The sequence below is a fragment of the Cryptococcus neoformans genome, chromosome 2 (genome assembly GCF_000149385.1).
Source record: "Cryptococcus neoformans var. neoformans B-3501A chromosome 2, whole genome shotgun sequence".
Classification (NCBI taxonomy): domain Eukaryota; kingdom Fungi; phylum Basidiomycota; class Tremellomycetes; order Tremellales; family Cryptococcaceae; genus Cryptococcus; species Cryptococcus deneoformans.
The window spans coordinates 518,266-533,265 of NC_009178.1; the positions used below are offsets into that span (position 1 = coordinate 518,266).

At 48.1% G+C, this 15,000-nt stretch overlaps 6 protein-coding genes across 6 annotated transcripts in view; 3 read left to right on the plus strand and 3 right to left on the minus strand.

The window, feature by feature from the left end:
• The window catches only part of CNBB1950 (hypothetical protein), a gene marked incomplete at both ends in the record, with an annotated part of 4,097 nt that extends 3,941 nt beyond the window's left edge, over positions 1–156 (minus strand). The window contains one exon of the mRNA XM_772301.1: positions 1–156. This exon is cut by the window's left edge and continues 37 nt beyond it. Within this exon, the coding sequence (XP_777394.1) occupies positions 1–156 (156 nt within the window).
• Positions 157–1,416: 1,260 nt separating this feature from the next.
• CNBB1960 (hypothetical protein) lies at positions 1,417–3,876 on the minus strand (the record flags this gene model as incomplete). The annotated part of the gene is made up of 4 exons (XM_772302.1): positions 1,417–3,237; positions 3,291–3,607; positions 3,654–3,810; positions 3,868–3,876. The coding sequence occupies 4 exons, from the start codon at positions 3,874–3,876 to the stop codon at positions 1,417–1,419; spliced, it is 2,304 nt and encodes a 767-aa protein (XP_777395.1).
• A 403-nt stretch (positions 3,877–4,279) lies between these two features.
• CNBB1970 (hypothetical protein) lies at positions 4,280–5,467 on the plus strand (the record flags this gene model as incomplete). Its single annotated transcript, XM_772303.1, has 10 exons — positions 4,280–4,304; positions 4,371–4,398; positions 4,474–4,493; positions 4,549–4,600; positions 4,653–4,777; positions 4,833–4,855; positions 4,911–4,940; positions 5,000–5,060; positions 5,139–5,278; positions 5,342–5,467. The coding sequence occupies 10 exons, from the start codon at positions 4,280–4,282 to the stop codon at positions 5,465–5,467; spliced, it is 630 nt and encodes a 209-aa protein (XP_777396.1).
• A 411-nt stretch (positions 5,468–5,878) lies between these two features.
• Positions 5,879–10,416, minus strand: CNBB1980 (hypothetical protein; the record flags this gene model as incomplete). The annotated part of the gene is made up of 5 exons (XM_772304.1): positions 5,879–6,902; positions 6,948–8,173; positions 8,221–9,478; positions 9,535–9,917; positions 10,312–10,416. The coding sequence occupies 5 exons, from the start codon at positions 10,414–10,416 to the stop codon at positions 5,879–5,881; spliced, it is 3,996 nt and encodes a 1,331-aa protein (XP_777397.1).
• A 1,113-nt stretch (positions 10,417–11,529) lies between these two features.
• On the plus strand, positions 11,530–12,820 carry CNBB1990 (hypothetical protein; the record flags this gene model as incomplete). The annotated part of the gene is made up of 4 exons (XM_772305.1): positions 11,530–11,803; positions 11,852–11,892; positions 11,948–12,260; positions 12,321–12,820. 4 exons carry the CDS (start codon positions 11,530–11,532, stop codon positions 12,818–12,820), a joined length of 1,128 nt encoding a protein of 375 aa, XP_777398.1.
• A 1,241-nt stretch (positions 12,821–14,061) lies between these two features.
• CNBB2000 (hypothetical protein) overlaps positions 14,062–15,000 on the plus strand; it is a gene marked incomplete at both ends in the record, with an annotated part of 2,699 nt that continues 1,760 nt past the window's right edge. The window contains 4 exons of the mRNA XM_772306.1: positions 14,062–14,069; positions 14,127–14,343; positions 14,407–14,468; positions 14,521–15,000. The exon at positions 14,521–15,000 is cut by the window's right edge and continues 770 nt beyond it. Of these exons, the coding sequence (XP_777399.1) occupies positions 14,062–14,069; positions 14,127–14,343; positions 14,407–14,468; positions 14,521–15,000 (767 nt within the window). The remainder of the gene's footprint in view (positions 14,070–14,126; positions 14,344–14,406; positions 14,469–14,520) is intronic.

Consider the following 15,000-nt stretch of genomic DNA (forward strand, 5'->3'; position numbering starts at 1 on the left):
AACATCTAAGACCTCAGCAGTCATCCCCAAGGACCGCATTAATACGATCTGACGTCGGAGGAAAAATATATTTTCAGGTTGCTCTTCAAGCTCAGCTAAGAGATTGCTGAGCTCCGCGAGGACAGCATCCATGTTTGTCTGTGATCCCCCTTCCATTTTAAGTGTGATTGCAGCAAAGATTAAGAAATGATTCTTCGTTACGCATACGAAAAGAAGGAAGTACTGAGGGCCTTTGCCAAAAGTGATGATGTCAAAGTGTAATTACGTAATGAACTATAAACGTATACGAAGGTCATGCATTGGTGACAAGCTGCAAGAATTATTAGGCTTCTATTACCAGACTATGCGATTCATCTCCCAAGCTACATCTCTGCAACCCCCATACAGTCCCCAGTTCGATCAATTCAAGCAAGATTTTGACTCTGGTATAAGCGCCAAAAACCATGCAGTACGTCTTTACATATTTGAGCCTGTTGGCTTTGGGCGCGAAAATGACCATTGGCCACAGATCTCTTTCCCCCGAATGTACTCCTCTGAAACATCGTTACGACTCTTGTTTCAATCTCTGGTTTGAAGGATACCTACAACCAGCTCTCGACGCCACAAGATCTGTCTCGTATCCAGCACCCACTGCTTCCCCTTCTTCTCCCCAGGTTCAGCCTACCGCTATCGTCCAGCAACAAGCAGAGCCCCAAACACAGAAAAGGACACTGATAACATCGTGGGCAAACGCTTTTCCTTCTCGTCGATCTACCGCTTTACCGCAAACAAAAGCCCGACAGTCCTCCTCCTCGACCGTGGAAGGAACATCGCTTCCAATGTCCGATTACCCCGACCCCGTATATGAAAACAGTCAGATTATGAACATCGATACGGCTGGTAAGAGTAGAGCGCAGATCAAGGCAGAGGAGTATGAAAGGGCTTGTGGCCAACTGTGGAAAAATTATCAGGGGTGTCTTCTGGTAAGTTTCCTGGTCACATCAATGGCTATCAGCTGTTGGCGCTGATTTCATATGGCGAGTAGAAGGCGATAGGGGAAAACGAAAGTCTCACTCAGCTACTCGAACAAGCAAGAGAGGAACATCCCCTCAAGGATATGGATAAATTAGAAGGTACTGCTTGGGATCCTAAAGCGAATCCTGCCAGTCCTTGAGGGAAAGATTAGGAGCGCCTCATCCAAAGTTGAACATAACATCTCATCAAATGTAGCCAGGACAATCCTGTTGGGAACTTCAACGTTCATAATGACATTGCTTTGTAGTGAAGTGGAGGTTGTGGTGATTAGAGACAAAGACTTGAGTTTATATGTGGTGGATATTCAGAATATGTATGCCCACTGTCACCATTCATGACGTTCGGATGGCAATCCGTCTGCATTTCAATAGCAAAAATAGACGCAAGAATCCGACTCCTCTCTTAAACCCTTCGCGACCGCGTAGCCATCCTTGGAGTCGGTGCCGGGTTTTCCCTCTTCCGCCTGATCTTTCCAGCCTCAGATCCCTGGACACTGGGTGTCGGACTAGGGGCAGCTTTTCTATTTGACCTTCTCACTCTCGGTGTCTCCATCAACGTCGCAAGGCCATCATCCGTAATTTCGCTAGCAGCCACGCTGCCTCTCCTCTTCTTTCTTACACTGCCAGAAGCGGCAGTGCCATTTCTTTTTGACGAGGGCACACTCATGTCCATATCAACACTCTCGTGATCACTGTCTTCTAACAATGCACGTGAAACAGAGCGAGTCATTCGTCCATGCGTAACAGGTGTAGCGGACGGTTCCGGATGCGCTGATGCTCCACGGGTGCGCCGAGCGCGCGGTTCATCATCTGATGTTGACGGGGGAAGTGCACTCTTCCTCGCACGAGTCGATCTTCTAGACGGTGATATAGACATGGGTGGCGTCTTATCGCGCGTTCTTCTGCCTCCCTTCCTGGTTGACTTTGGTTCCTCTACAACGGCATATGACGGCGACCACGCGCTATCCTCAGCAATAGGTTCAATGGGGTGATTTTCGTCAACAGGAAGTTCTTCTGGCTCCACACTCATAGAAACCTGTCTTCTCGACCTTCTCAAACCACCATTTCCACCTGTTGTATCTTTATCTTTTCCCTTAACCGGTTTTTTTTTAAGTGTTTCTTCAGCTTCTTGGTCATCGTTGATGACCATCTTTGGTCTAGGCTTCTCTGGAGAGGCATGTGCTTTAGCAGCCGCAGTTTTCTGAGGAAGTGAAAATGGACTGCCAGTGAAAGCCTGGCTTTGCCTAGGGGATGAGCTGGACACCGTGGCACCTTGAGCGAAGCGGGGTGGGCCACCAAAAGGAGAATGCGTACGCTCTGGTCGCTGGGAAGGGGAGGCAACAGAAGCCGCGTGAGCGAGATGCACGAGGTTGGAGGAAGAAGGAACGGAACGAATAGGTGTAGGGGCGACGGCGACAGGTACGGGAACGGATGCTGGTACAGTCACTGGCACTGATGGCGAAACCAAAGCGAATGTAGGAGTAGGAGTGGATTCGTCCACCCCATCAACCTGCAGCCACGAGCCAATCATATCCATATCCTCTGAAAACCCATTGATCTCTTTCTCCGCTCTTCGTAAGCTTCCTTCCACATCGGTCAACAACACCCGCCTGTGTGCCTCTGGCAGAATGGAAATGAATTCCCTAACCATTTCCCGTCGCTTTTGCCTATCTCCTTGAGTGCCTGCACCGTTACCTGCAAGCTTTTTGTCAAGCTGAATTACTTGGTTATAATGTCCTTGATGGATTAAACGAATTGTCACTAGGTCGTGGAGCCGAGAAAGAGCAGAGGATGGAACAGAGCGTGGAGGATGAGAAAGAAATTCGGTTAAATGGGTTTCCTCCTCTGGAAGCAAAGGAGCATGGATGAGCTCTTTGAGGGCCTTGGATTGAACGACATGATTTCCAGCCCCGCATGGTGTGCGCGGAGCACCCAACATCCAAGACCAAACGACTTCCCGCATCCTTTTTCTTTGCTCAGGGGATGATTCCTGACGAGTACAGCCAAGGGCTGCAAAAATGCTAGTGGCGGAGGCAGTAGCGATCAATCTCACATCGCTCTCGAGTGAAGGATTCGGAAAATTTGGCTGAGTGGAGAGGAGGAACGAATGAAGGAGTGAGCAAGCAAGCTGCGGCGGTGATACAGATGTAGAGAGGGTTTGGACGATCTCGGACATAAAATTGACTTCTGAGATAGATGGGTCTGATAAGTTGTCGACTGCAATCTACAGTATCAATTGTTAGCATTCACGGCTTGAGAGTCATTCCAGTAACGAACCTTCCACAATCCGTGATCTAACGCCCAGTAACCGTCGATGAAGATCCTCCAATGTCTCGGCATACATCTTTTCCTGGCAAATTTGTCTGCCACTTTTGTCGCCTCTACAGACTTCACGATCAAAACAGCATCTTCATCATCGACATCCATTCCTTCGACATGCCCATTGGGCTTTCGTGCTTCAGGTTGACCGTCATAGTCCAGTAAGAGGTAGTAAAAGTAACAGTCTTTCTTGAGCCTGTCAAGTTCAGTAGATTGAATTGAATGAAGGAGCCTTCGGACATCGGCCGGTGATTTCGGAGGGTAGAGGGAGGGACCTAATGTTGTTGAGCCCAAGCGTTCGGTAGTACTGTATGAGCTCACCGTCGATTCCTGCAATTTCCAAGAGTCTATCAAAGAATAGTTTGCCGTTGGGTGACCGTTCTCGCCTTTTGGTGTATCCTTCCACTTCTGAGCTCCAAGGACTTGAAGACAAGTCAAAATGGCGTAAAATAGTGATCGGGATAGCGAATTGGTCAGCCTAATGATGCGTTTTTAGTATTTAACCACAGACCAAAAGGGGAAAGACTCGACATACAATGGCCATATTCAATATATATGGAATGCAACAGCGCACAATGGACAATACAGTAACTGGACACTGAATGCGAGGGCAACAAAGAACGGCGAGAAGAAAAAAAACGTGCCAGAGTCTTGTTGCGGACACCGAGCAACTCTTCTATCTTCTGTTAAGTACGCGTACGAGAAATCAATCAGTACACGGGATCAGATAGCGGGACCAAATATTGCCACTTAAGCCGCCCCATAACACAACAGGCGGAGTTACACGGACAAATTATTGATTACGTAATACCTGGACATGTGGAGGCATATTCGATTGTCATCTGTGTCAATAACGTCTGCACATAAAATGCTCAAATTGAGTCCTTAGATTTATATCCCTAAAGGACATCTGCTTTCTGTGGTCCATCGTTCGCCTGATCATAGCCATGGTTGTGTTCTTCACTTCAAAGGGTATATACCTGTTTACACTCGGCAGACCGAACGATTGCTGATGATGCACTCGCTACCGTTCTTCAGTGGTATCTCCCCCTGTCACTATCTATATGTACGCATCATGAGTCAGCTTTCCATTAGTACTTCCAGTACTCCGAGAAGTTTGTATGCTAACCCTAAGGGTTAGGGGGAAGGACAAAGTTGAAAGTATGCTGGGAAAATGATTTATCGAATGCCCAATCTAACAGGCTATCAATTATAGATGAGGAACTTCTGCGTTATGGTCTCCCCACCGATGTCTGGTTTCACGTAGAGTGCGTGATCGCTGTCCTCATACTAATTTTCAGGAGGCTGATACTTCGTCAGCAAGCTTTCGTCCGCGCATGTCTATCTTCGCCAGCCGGATAACCAACCACATGGAGAGTGGGACAAGCTTCCCGCTGTTCTTGTAAACGACTTGGCTCAATTGGTGAAAGCCAATAGTATTGAAGGTGTGTCTTCCTTATCATATAATTCTATCTGGAGGTAATTGTTATCTGCCATAAGGCAACAAAAAGGACAATATCACTGTAAGCGCTCCATCTCATAAGATGTAGAATGTCTGCTGATTTTGACATCCTCTAGATCATCTACACTCCTTTTACTAACCTCAAGGTGGGACTCTAATGCCTGTCAAAGTATCCACTAGAGGACACTATTGATTTAACTTTTAGAAAACTGGGGACATGCCCGTTGGTCAAGTATCCTTCCATTCCGACAAAATGGTCAAACGAGGTGCGTGCTTGCCGTAGTCGATCCAGTTTGACTCCCCACGGACTACTTAATGGTTTATACTCATGATTAATCGTGCAGCACATGTCTCGACTCGAGACAACGCCATTGTCAACCGCCTTAATAAGACCAAGATCGAAAAGGAAATAGATCATGAGGCTGAGAGGCAAGAGAGGTTACGCTTGGAAGGGAGGAAGAAGAAGGCTGAAGCCATTGAAAGAGTGAGTTTAACTTTCGCCAGGTGGAAATAGAAGCTTACAATTGGACGATCAACGTCGACATAGGCGAAGAAAGAACAGGAGCAGAAAAAAGCATGGGAAGAAGAAAAACAAGCTCGGTCTTATGATAATTTGTATTCAGAAGATGCCTTTGCTGAGCAAGAACAGTTCAGTGACGACGATTTCATGTAGTTGGGGAAGGATTTCCATACGTTCCCAATTGCAGACCACTTCTTAGCTTTGTCCATTTTGCTCGAGCAAGTAAATGGTAATGGAGGGTTTTCTTGAATACTTAATAAGAAAACCGTCCAAATCCTCTCTCCTTTGTTTTGAACAATTTGCACTTTAAAGCCCTTGAATCGGCATCAAGACATTAAGTTCCCAGAAGACTGATTCTCCTAGGAGACTAATAACGCTCTTTCGAGAAAAAAAGGTCAATTTGGGTACAACAGATGACCTGTCGCTAACATGCATGATATAATGGTACAATCATTATGTAAATGGACTAGCAAAATGCCTCCTGGTATCTATCTGCTGAAGAATAACAATAATACCATGAACTTGTTTCCCACGATATGTTACACCTGCTCTGGCTTTTTTTTCTTACACTCCGATCAAGCCCATCACTCCTGTGCAGCCCGCCCAAAGCAAATCTAACATTTTCCTCCCGTGCTCGCTCAGTCCCGTACCTCGCCATTCTTCATACCCGGTCGGACCCCAAGCAGATTCTCCCTTACACAATCCTAAGCGATCAAGACCTTCGAGGACAAATTCGACACCTTGAGAACGAGAATGACAGACAGCGATCACAGTCGGAAAGTTTCTGCCAGTGAGAGGACGAGAGCTATTATCGGTAGAAAAACTTTCACGAAGGAAAGGCGGGATAGCAGGGTCGGTGGCTGAGGTCGTCGAGGGATGATCTACGGCCGATGACTCTGCAAAAACGTTGCCACCCTTTGACCACTCAATTCCACCTCCGTTTACTCTTTGCTCATCATCCTCACGTCCTTCCAGCTTTGACTTCAGCTCTTTACAATCCACGACCCTCGCCACCACCCTGAAGCTCCTAAAAGGCAAAGCCTGCGTCGATGATACATGTCTTTTTAGAGGCCTCACTTCATCAGTCGGTCGGGCCCAATTTGAACCCTGAGCCAATTCGCGCTTCATTGTTTCTTTGTCCTTGCTAGCCCGTTTCCTCAGCAATTTTTGAAATTTTGGCAACGACCCAGGTGGCGAAGAATCGTTGGCAGACGCATTACTATTCGTGGATGAAATACTATTGGAACTCTGGAATGCTGTGGATGGGCGAGATTCGCCGTCCAAATCCGAGTTGAAAGGGACATACCAGACAAGCAGGGCGCGCTTGGTTCCAGATGAGAAGAAAGGGTGAGGTATGACAGTGTTGTCATACGATTTGAGTAATGCGTTCAGATCTTTTGCAGTTTCGGAAGATGGAGAGGGAGGTGTAGGTGAGAAAGGAGTGCCTGGGGCGGAATTATCTCCTTCTAGGGGTATTATCATGGCGACCGCGTCTTCCGGTACGCCACCCCATGCGTTTCCTTCAATCCACTTGATTACCCGTCGCTCCTCCTGCCAAAGACCCTTCATCTCGTCCCCCTTCATTAGCCTTGGATGGGTTGGATGGTAATCTTTGATGGCCTCTAGTGCATACTGCGAGTGAGGGTTCCAACTCTGGTAACCATTGGGGGAGCTCGAACCGTTCCAGGAATGTGCCTGCACTCTCTCCCTTTCCCTCTCTTCACGGGCCAACCTTCTTTCCTCTGAAGAGCTGGTTCCCACGAGGCCAGAGTTCTTGAGGTTAGACAATCCCCGCTTTAGCACGCCACCGATGGAACGATCCTTCTTTTCCCCTTCGCTTTCCTTATTTCCATCCCGCAAGAGCTTTTTTCCTGAAGTGCTAACCCCAACAGCAAAGACGTCATCCTTTACTTCTCTGCTTCGTTCATCTTTCTTTTTCGCCTTAAGAACGGACATAGCACTGGTGAAAGGCATTGATTGAGAAAGTGAATTCGTCGTGTTGGTGAAGTCTTCACCTTCCGAATATCCTGTCGGCATGAGGGGAGATTTCGACTTGCCAGAAGCAGGAAATCCTTCCGACATGCTAGCACGGAGCTTCCCAGCCGGACCGTTTCTATGCATCGCCGCGGGCGAACGAGACGTGGGGTTGACAAATGGAGGGAAGAAAGCATTCACATTGAAGGACGGCAACTTTACGCCGCCTTGATCTCGGTGTACAGCTTTGCCAGCCAAGGTCAATCTCTCTGCCTTCTCCGTTTTATTTGGCACTACCAAACCGGAAGGCCGCACTTCTTCAAGCTCGTACTCTCTCGCTCCAAGCTTCTTCACTCTCCAGACCCTGCCAGTGACACTGCTTCTCACTTCATCATTGTGGAATAACTCGTACTTGCCTGCGCCGAGAGATTCCCATTCTGCCTTGGGTACAAGTTGCGAAGCGCCTTTTTTAGAAGGCGTTGGGCAGGCTCTGAAGGTCCATTCTCCTCTTCTATCCCCATATTCGTCATCATTTTCACCCACAAACTTTGCAAATGAATCTTCCTCCTCGCCTCCAAGTTTCAATGTTTGTGCTAATGGCACCCCATGTGCATCGACAGCATCTGTCGATGCATCTCCAGCCAAGTTCTGTCCCAGCTGGGTTTGGGAGCCAGACAAAATAAAATCAATGTCAAACTCAGTGACGTCAACAGGGTCTGGGGGATGCAAAGACGGCGGTAAGGGAGGGGGAAGCGGGTCAGACTGAAGGTTGCGAGAATTCAGTAAGTGATTAGCCCGGTGGAGAGCTAGTGTCGAAGGCAAAAGCCGGGGGCCAGGATCCGATAGAGGTAATAAGGGCGGAAGAGGCCTCAAAGGTGATAGACTCTGCACAATTGATTAGCGGCTACCAGGGAAAAGAGAATATGGCCTACCTCGCCAATACCTCCTCTTCGTTCATCGTCTTCCTCGTAGGCTGCTGCATCTTCATCTCCAGATTTGCTTCGTTCTTTCCCTCCATTTGCTTCCTTTTTCTGGCGCCGAGAAGCACTCCTTTCCAAAGTTCCAGGAATAGCAACGGGTAAACTCCCTCTTCTCAGTGGTACTTCGTCTTCTCCAGATAGCAGACCCGTCGCGTTTGCGCTTCGGCTCGGACCAACAGGAGCAGATACCGCACTCTCATCACCACTTCCTCTGAACATCCCCATACTTTCCCAAAGCATCAGACTCTGTCGCCTCAAACCTTTGCCTTGCCCCGAATTTATACTCTGGCCACCGATACTTAACCTTTCGCGTGCCCGGCGTCCATCTGCGCCATAAGTCGCAGCCAAAAAAGCTCTTCGCTGACGTTCAGCTTCCTCTGCCTCCGCTTGTTCAAAAACGCTCATATCTTCCCTCCTCTTTGACTCAGAAGGACGTCGATCACTTCCAAGTTGAGACACAGAGCGGGGCGTAGAGATTGTGGATGATATACCGGAACCGAATCTGAAGTTCTCAATAGGTAGTTCTCCAGAATCGTCCTTGCCGACCGACCCACGTGGCGGTGGTAGAATCGGGTTCCAAACACGTTGAGAATGACCAGCCCAGCCTCGATGGCCGATATGAGGCAGACTGCCTCTCCGCACATAATTTCCCCCCTTGTTCATCAGCTCAAGGAAGCCGATAGCAGAATCAGCATGAGCTGGGTGTCTACCCTCATCGTTGCTTGTTGGACGGAATGAAATTCCATTAGCATGGGTATGTGTTGGAGAAGGTGGAGCAAGGGTTGATATAGACGGGGTCAAAGAGGAACGTCGTCGACCAGGGTGCTGGTTAAGTGGACAGAACGAATGAGATGCGTGTGCGATGGGCGGGCGAGACAGGCTCAACCTAGATGCCGTACTTGCGGCTGAACTACGCCTGTTTGATTGTTGCAGCCCAGCGGATGACGGAGCTCCAGCATTAAATGCAGTTGCCGTGGCGAGAAAAGACTGCTTGGGACTATAGTTTGGGTGGAACCCTACATTTCTCGTAGGGTTGATATTTTCCCGCTCTCGTAGAGCTTGAGGAGGGACTGGAGATATAATGTTGAGTCCCAAAGGTGTCAACGATCCTCGGCGCGGGTGATGGGTATGAATAAACTGTGGTGGATGGGTCACAGAAATGGCCGAGGGGATTGAGGGCGCCGATGAAGGCGATAAAGGCTGGCTTGACCTGCACATGAGAGAAATATAAGTAACTGTAATCCAAGACCATTTCCTCAGACTCACGCGTCTAGCTCATCCGACCGTCTGCATATAGCACCCTCCGAGCTAGGCCCAGCTATGGCGTTGAATTGAGTGTCCAAGGGAGAATAGGCGGGTATTGGGATTGAATGCACAGAACCGCCACGTGGACTAGGAGGCTGGTCCATGATGAGGGGAAGGGTTTGAAAAAGGTAGATGACGGGAGTGGGGGCGGTCTGGAGTGATGGACCGTTGTGCGCCGCTGCTGTGTTTTGTTTGTGCGGGGCGTGGATGTGTATTCGAGAGATAGGCACTGGCTGCCGTGAAATGGAGATGGGATTTTCTGGGTGTGTTATTGTATCCAGACATCCATTAGGAACAAAGGAAGGATAGGAAAGGAGTGATGTGCTGATGAAGCGAAAATCAAGCTAACAGTTGATGGTGACGGTAACTGGCGCTGGCTGGGCGATCTTCTATTATTGGCGGTGTGTTCAGAGTTCCGAACTGTGTGCGGTGTTCCTGTGGCGCGATGTATGATGAGGAAGGGGAGAAAGAATCAACCGTACGTTCTGTGGAATGTGATGGATCTGTTGTAAAGATGGACGGAAGTTGTTTTGTGCGTGTGACATGAGTTGTGTGCAAATAAAATAATAATTCATCAATGAATCCCAGTGCCCAGCGAAGTGCCTTCCTCTACCGGCGCTGCGTTTGCTGCCGTTCAAGTGTCGCTGCAGCGTTTCAGCGTTCGTGTCGTCGCGGTTCGACTTTGCTCCATTGCTCCTATGACAAGCTACAACCTATACCCGTTTAGGAGACTACTACGTTTAGTGCGAAGCGGAAACTTTTTCCAAGGGTGCCAGGGGCAGCAAAAGCCAGCAGTGGGGGCTGGCAGCGGACAGCTTTCAGTTCCCAGTTCCCATGCCCCATGTCCCGTTGAACTAGGGCAGCCCAGGGCACTCACCAGGAACAGGGACATCCTGATCGTCGCTTTTTTCTAGTCCGTCTTTCCTCTCCCATCTTTTCTTGCAGCTTTCATCTCTCTCCTCTTCTTTTCAGCTCCTCCTTCTCATATTAAGTACGGCAGCAGAACAGGTGCATTCAAATGGCATTTTATCTTATTTTCAAATATAACTGAAAAACGCGTTTGTTTATTATGCTGCGTGAATTGTGAATGCTCCCTTCAAGCGGGTGACGACTATGACGCCAGGAGTATCGGAGATTGTCAATCTCCGTCGTTGTGACCCAGACAAACGTCCATGCAGCCATCAACGAACGCCATCCATAATAGGTTGCGTGATTCACGGCCAAATGGTTGGTTTAGAACAGGTTGAAAACGGAAGCCGGTGTGTGGTAGTAACGATCTTCCCAAATTATTTATACAATCAAATCCAGCCTTTCAAGCTCCAACATCTTCATAACGTGACGTTAATAAAATGTTCACCGTCATCACAACTTAATTAAACGAACTACATTTGTTATAATTATTTGATAAATTACTGGCGTCAGGCGTCATCGACAAATGCTCATCATCTTCGTGCTTCGTTATCTGTTCGTCGTCGTCATAATCCTAGGCGCGACACAAGCCTTTCTAGGCTTTTCGGGGAAGGCTCCCATTGAGGTACTATCGTAATCCCTACGTTACTGACTTCGTGAAGCCATCATCGTTGGTAACAAATAACGAATATTACCAAATGAGCATGAAAGTACGAGTACAAGCGGAATAAATGAACAACGTAAATAAACAACGAGCAAACAAGGAGAGGAGTGGAGGGTGCCGGCTTCCTGACATGCCGAATGCCCGGGGCCGACCAGCCACACAGAACAGAGGTAGGAAGATGATAGTGGTGGAGGGTAAAAAGGAGATTACTAATTTGACGACACATACAACTTCGGGTATCTTTCTATCTACAGTCGACTATTATACTCCTTCTTTGTAGAAAGATTATTATTGTGCAGAGCGCAAACAACGAATAATAAAAAACCGCAGGTACTACTTCCAACAGCAGTGCAACAGTCAGTCGGACCCATTGTCTTAGAATAATGTCCAGCTACACCCTTTTGGTTGGCGGTTACAGGCCTAACTACTCTCTCATCTCCTTTGACCCTTCTTCCGCTCAATTGAAGGTCATTTCCGACTCTCCAGCTCCAGAAAATGCCTCTTGGGTTGAGCCAGCGAGCTTGTCTGAAGAGAATGATGGATCAAGGATCTTCTATTCTCTGTCCGAAAGCAAGGGCAAGGCTGTGAGCTTGAAAGTCGAAGGAGAGAAAGTGACAGTGGTTAGCGAACGAGATACTCATGGAGGCTCTTGTCATGGTAAGGATGATAAGCCGTGCAATGAAGTGAGTTGATTTTGGTGGACAGTTCACGTTATGAAGGACAGGTCAGGTATTGCCGTTGCCAACGTAAGTGTTTGGGGGTTATGCTACATATAGGGAGTCATACTGACCTGTGCTCAAGTATCTAGGAGGTTCTATCATATTCTTCCCCATCACCTCCGACTCCACTCTCTCAAGCTCGTCGGCATCTCCTCTTCTCAAGTTTTCTCTAGTTTATGAAGAGCAGCAGCAGATTGCTCCCAACCCCGAGCGTCAGGACGCCGCTCACTGTCATCAGATTATCGAGGGGGATGAGGGGACTCTATATGTTCCAGATTTAGGCAATGACCGGGTCTGGGTAGTATGGAGAGAGGGGGAGAGTGGGCTGAGTATCAAGGGCTGGTGCCAAGCGCCTCCGGGCTCTGGCCCTCGCCATGCCTGTATTTCAAATGATGGTGAGTGACGTCCTGCAATTAGTACTCTTACTCACCAATCTCGCGTGTGTTACCTCTCAGGCAAACATCTTTACGTGCTCACGGAACTGTCCAACAGCCTCATAACATTCCCCCTCTCCGACCCAACTTATCCTATTATCCCTCGTCCTGACTCTCAGCTCAGTGTGATTCCCCCGTCCGTTCCCAAAAAGTATCACAAGTACATGAATGCCGCCGAGCTGGTTGCCCACCCGGTACATCCAGTCTTGTATGCCTCCAACCGCCTTGAAATGGACCTTTCGGAATCCACCAAGGGGGAATTCAAACCTTCAGTGACAGGCGATGCGGTGGCTATAGCGACTCTTACCTCCGATGGCAAGCTTGGTAGTGTTCAACATGTGAGGACTGGGTGCAATGCCGTCCGTGCGATGCAGCTCAGCCCGGATGGCAAATTTGTTGCTCTTGCCGGGCAAAACGGAGGTGGCATGGAAATCTGGAATGTCGGTGACGATGGCAAGACATGGGCTCTGGTTTGTAGAAATGAGAAGCTCGAGGGTATAACGGACGTCGCATGGTTGTAAACGCTTGACCTATTTGTAAGTGTATGATCTTTCAATTGATGCTATCGTCTTTCGACGATGAGCGATCCGGCCATTTGCTTTGGTGACTGAGCATCACTAACGAGTTTTTCGTACTGCAGATAGATCCCTGAGTAAGATTCACTGAAGTAGCAATGAGAGACTGTACAGGATGCAGATATTGTAACATTTCAACTGCCGCAATCTACTGTCAGGAGATGTACCGTATTATATGTTGCTGCCTGACGCACTTGGTTGCAGTGATCATCGGTGGTCCTTCGGTTCACGAGAAGAAGGCGGCCAAATATCAATGGATAAAAGACCTTACATGGCTGCCAGTGGGAGCTGAAATTTGGTGACTGAGTGTGCTTCCACCGGTCTTGTCCCTCGGTGTATAAATGCAGTGCATCTGCCTTCTCTTTTGCTTCATTCTAAGGAGATATCCCGTGGTTAGCGGGACACAGACAGGGGCATCCTGACCATCTTGTAGTGACCAGTATTTTGCCTCGCAGGTGTCTCATCCACCATCATCTCAGAACCAATGGAACTTAATGGGCTAATGACTACGGAGAATGAACATGCTTCTGAGGAACTTGGAAGCGAAATGGAGCTGGCTTCTTCACATCCTCATAACGGTACTGGAAGCATGATTTGGCGCCCTCGACGATCAGTATCTCTGGAATATTGAATGCCGTCGATGGTGTTTTAAGCCAAGAAGGGCATTATGTTCTATTGCAACCATGTGAGTAGAAGTATATAGGATGATTAATTATATCGATTTTATTTGGATCTCGCAATCATGTCCTGGTCTTTGCCGTCCAGGCTGCTACACTGGTGAAATTGTAGAGGAACATAGAAAAAGGTTCAAGGCAGACAAAGACGAATAGATCCTAACCACTGTCGTTATCAGTCGCTTCAATCAATGGATATCCGTCCTACTCGTGCATTATTTTTGTGGGAATGCACCCTGTTTTCCATGGTAGAGAAAATAACAAGTAAAGAAGACGAAAAAAATATTATGGGATGTAGAAGAGAATGAATGAGCATTATTATTACATTAGTCACGTATCGGTGCTGTCCGGTTATGTCGCTCGGCGGATGACGCGGTGAATGGGCTTGACTTGCGTCATAGTAGAACACGGCGTAGGGCGTTTCACTCTGTATCTCCATCGCCAGTCCTGTTTCCACCTGCAAGCCTACGAACTTGCCCCTACTCTTCTGAAAGCATAACTCCGAAGAGTGACATGGCCAGGTGAGCATTCTGCCGACATAGTCCAACGACAGTCTATGCACTTACTATGTATCATAGAGATCCACCATCCAGCTTGGGCTCCACGGAGCTTCGTGATATCTCATTCACGCCGACAGCAATACGCCCAGCTAAGATCACTATAATCCATCCCCAACTACGAGATCTGATTTTGCCTCTATCTCGTGGCCGAGTGCTCTATCCAAGGGGGCTTAATATTGACGAGATCAGATGGTTTCCAAATGATGAGGATGGTGATTCAGCCTCCAAATCAAATGTAATGTTAAGAGAAGCGACTATTGTTGGTATAAAGTCACTGATTGATTCTATAATTCTTTAGGGTGATGGAACTACAAGGACCGTGTTCAAGCTGGATTTTGCAGCCAATTGTGTCGTGAGCAAGTATGTCTACTGCATGGTTAATACCATGTACTATGGCTCACGTGCTGCCTAGCTCGAACATGTTCGCTTGTGGTGGACAGCACGGGGAACTCTTTGTCAGCAGCATTCCTCAACCAAATGCCTATATTCCAGAACGTTTCCATGTCGCCCCAAAAATCAAACCCTTCAAGATATCGACAAATCTTCCTCATAGCCGCTCGATCAACAATTCTATCATAATTCCTCCCTCATGGCCTAAAGAGTGGACTCGCCAGTCAGTAGAAAGGAAGATTGGGTATGTAGGGCGCGGTTCTCGATCTTGGGAGGAGATTGAAAGGGGTGACAGCATCACTGGGAAAGCAGAAAGAGGAGAGTGGGTGACTCGAAAGGTCCGATCGAGAAATGACGCGCATACATGCTCTGAAAACGGGGATGAAGAAGCCTATACTCCCCCTGATGGCGATGATGAAGACGATGATATGTACGATTTCGAAAAGGACAACCTTTCATCTTCCCCTGCAACATATCCCAATACATTACCCATCCGATATGT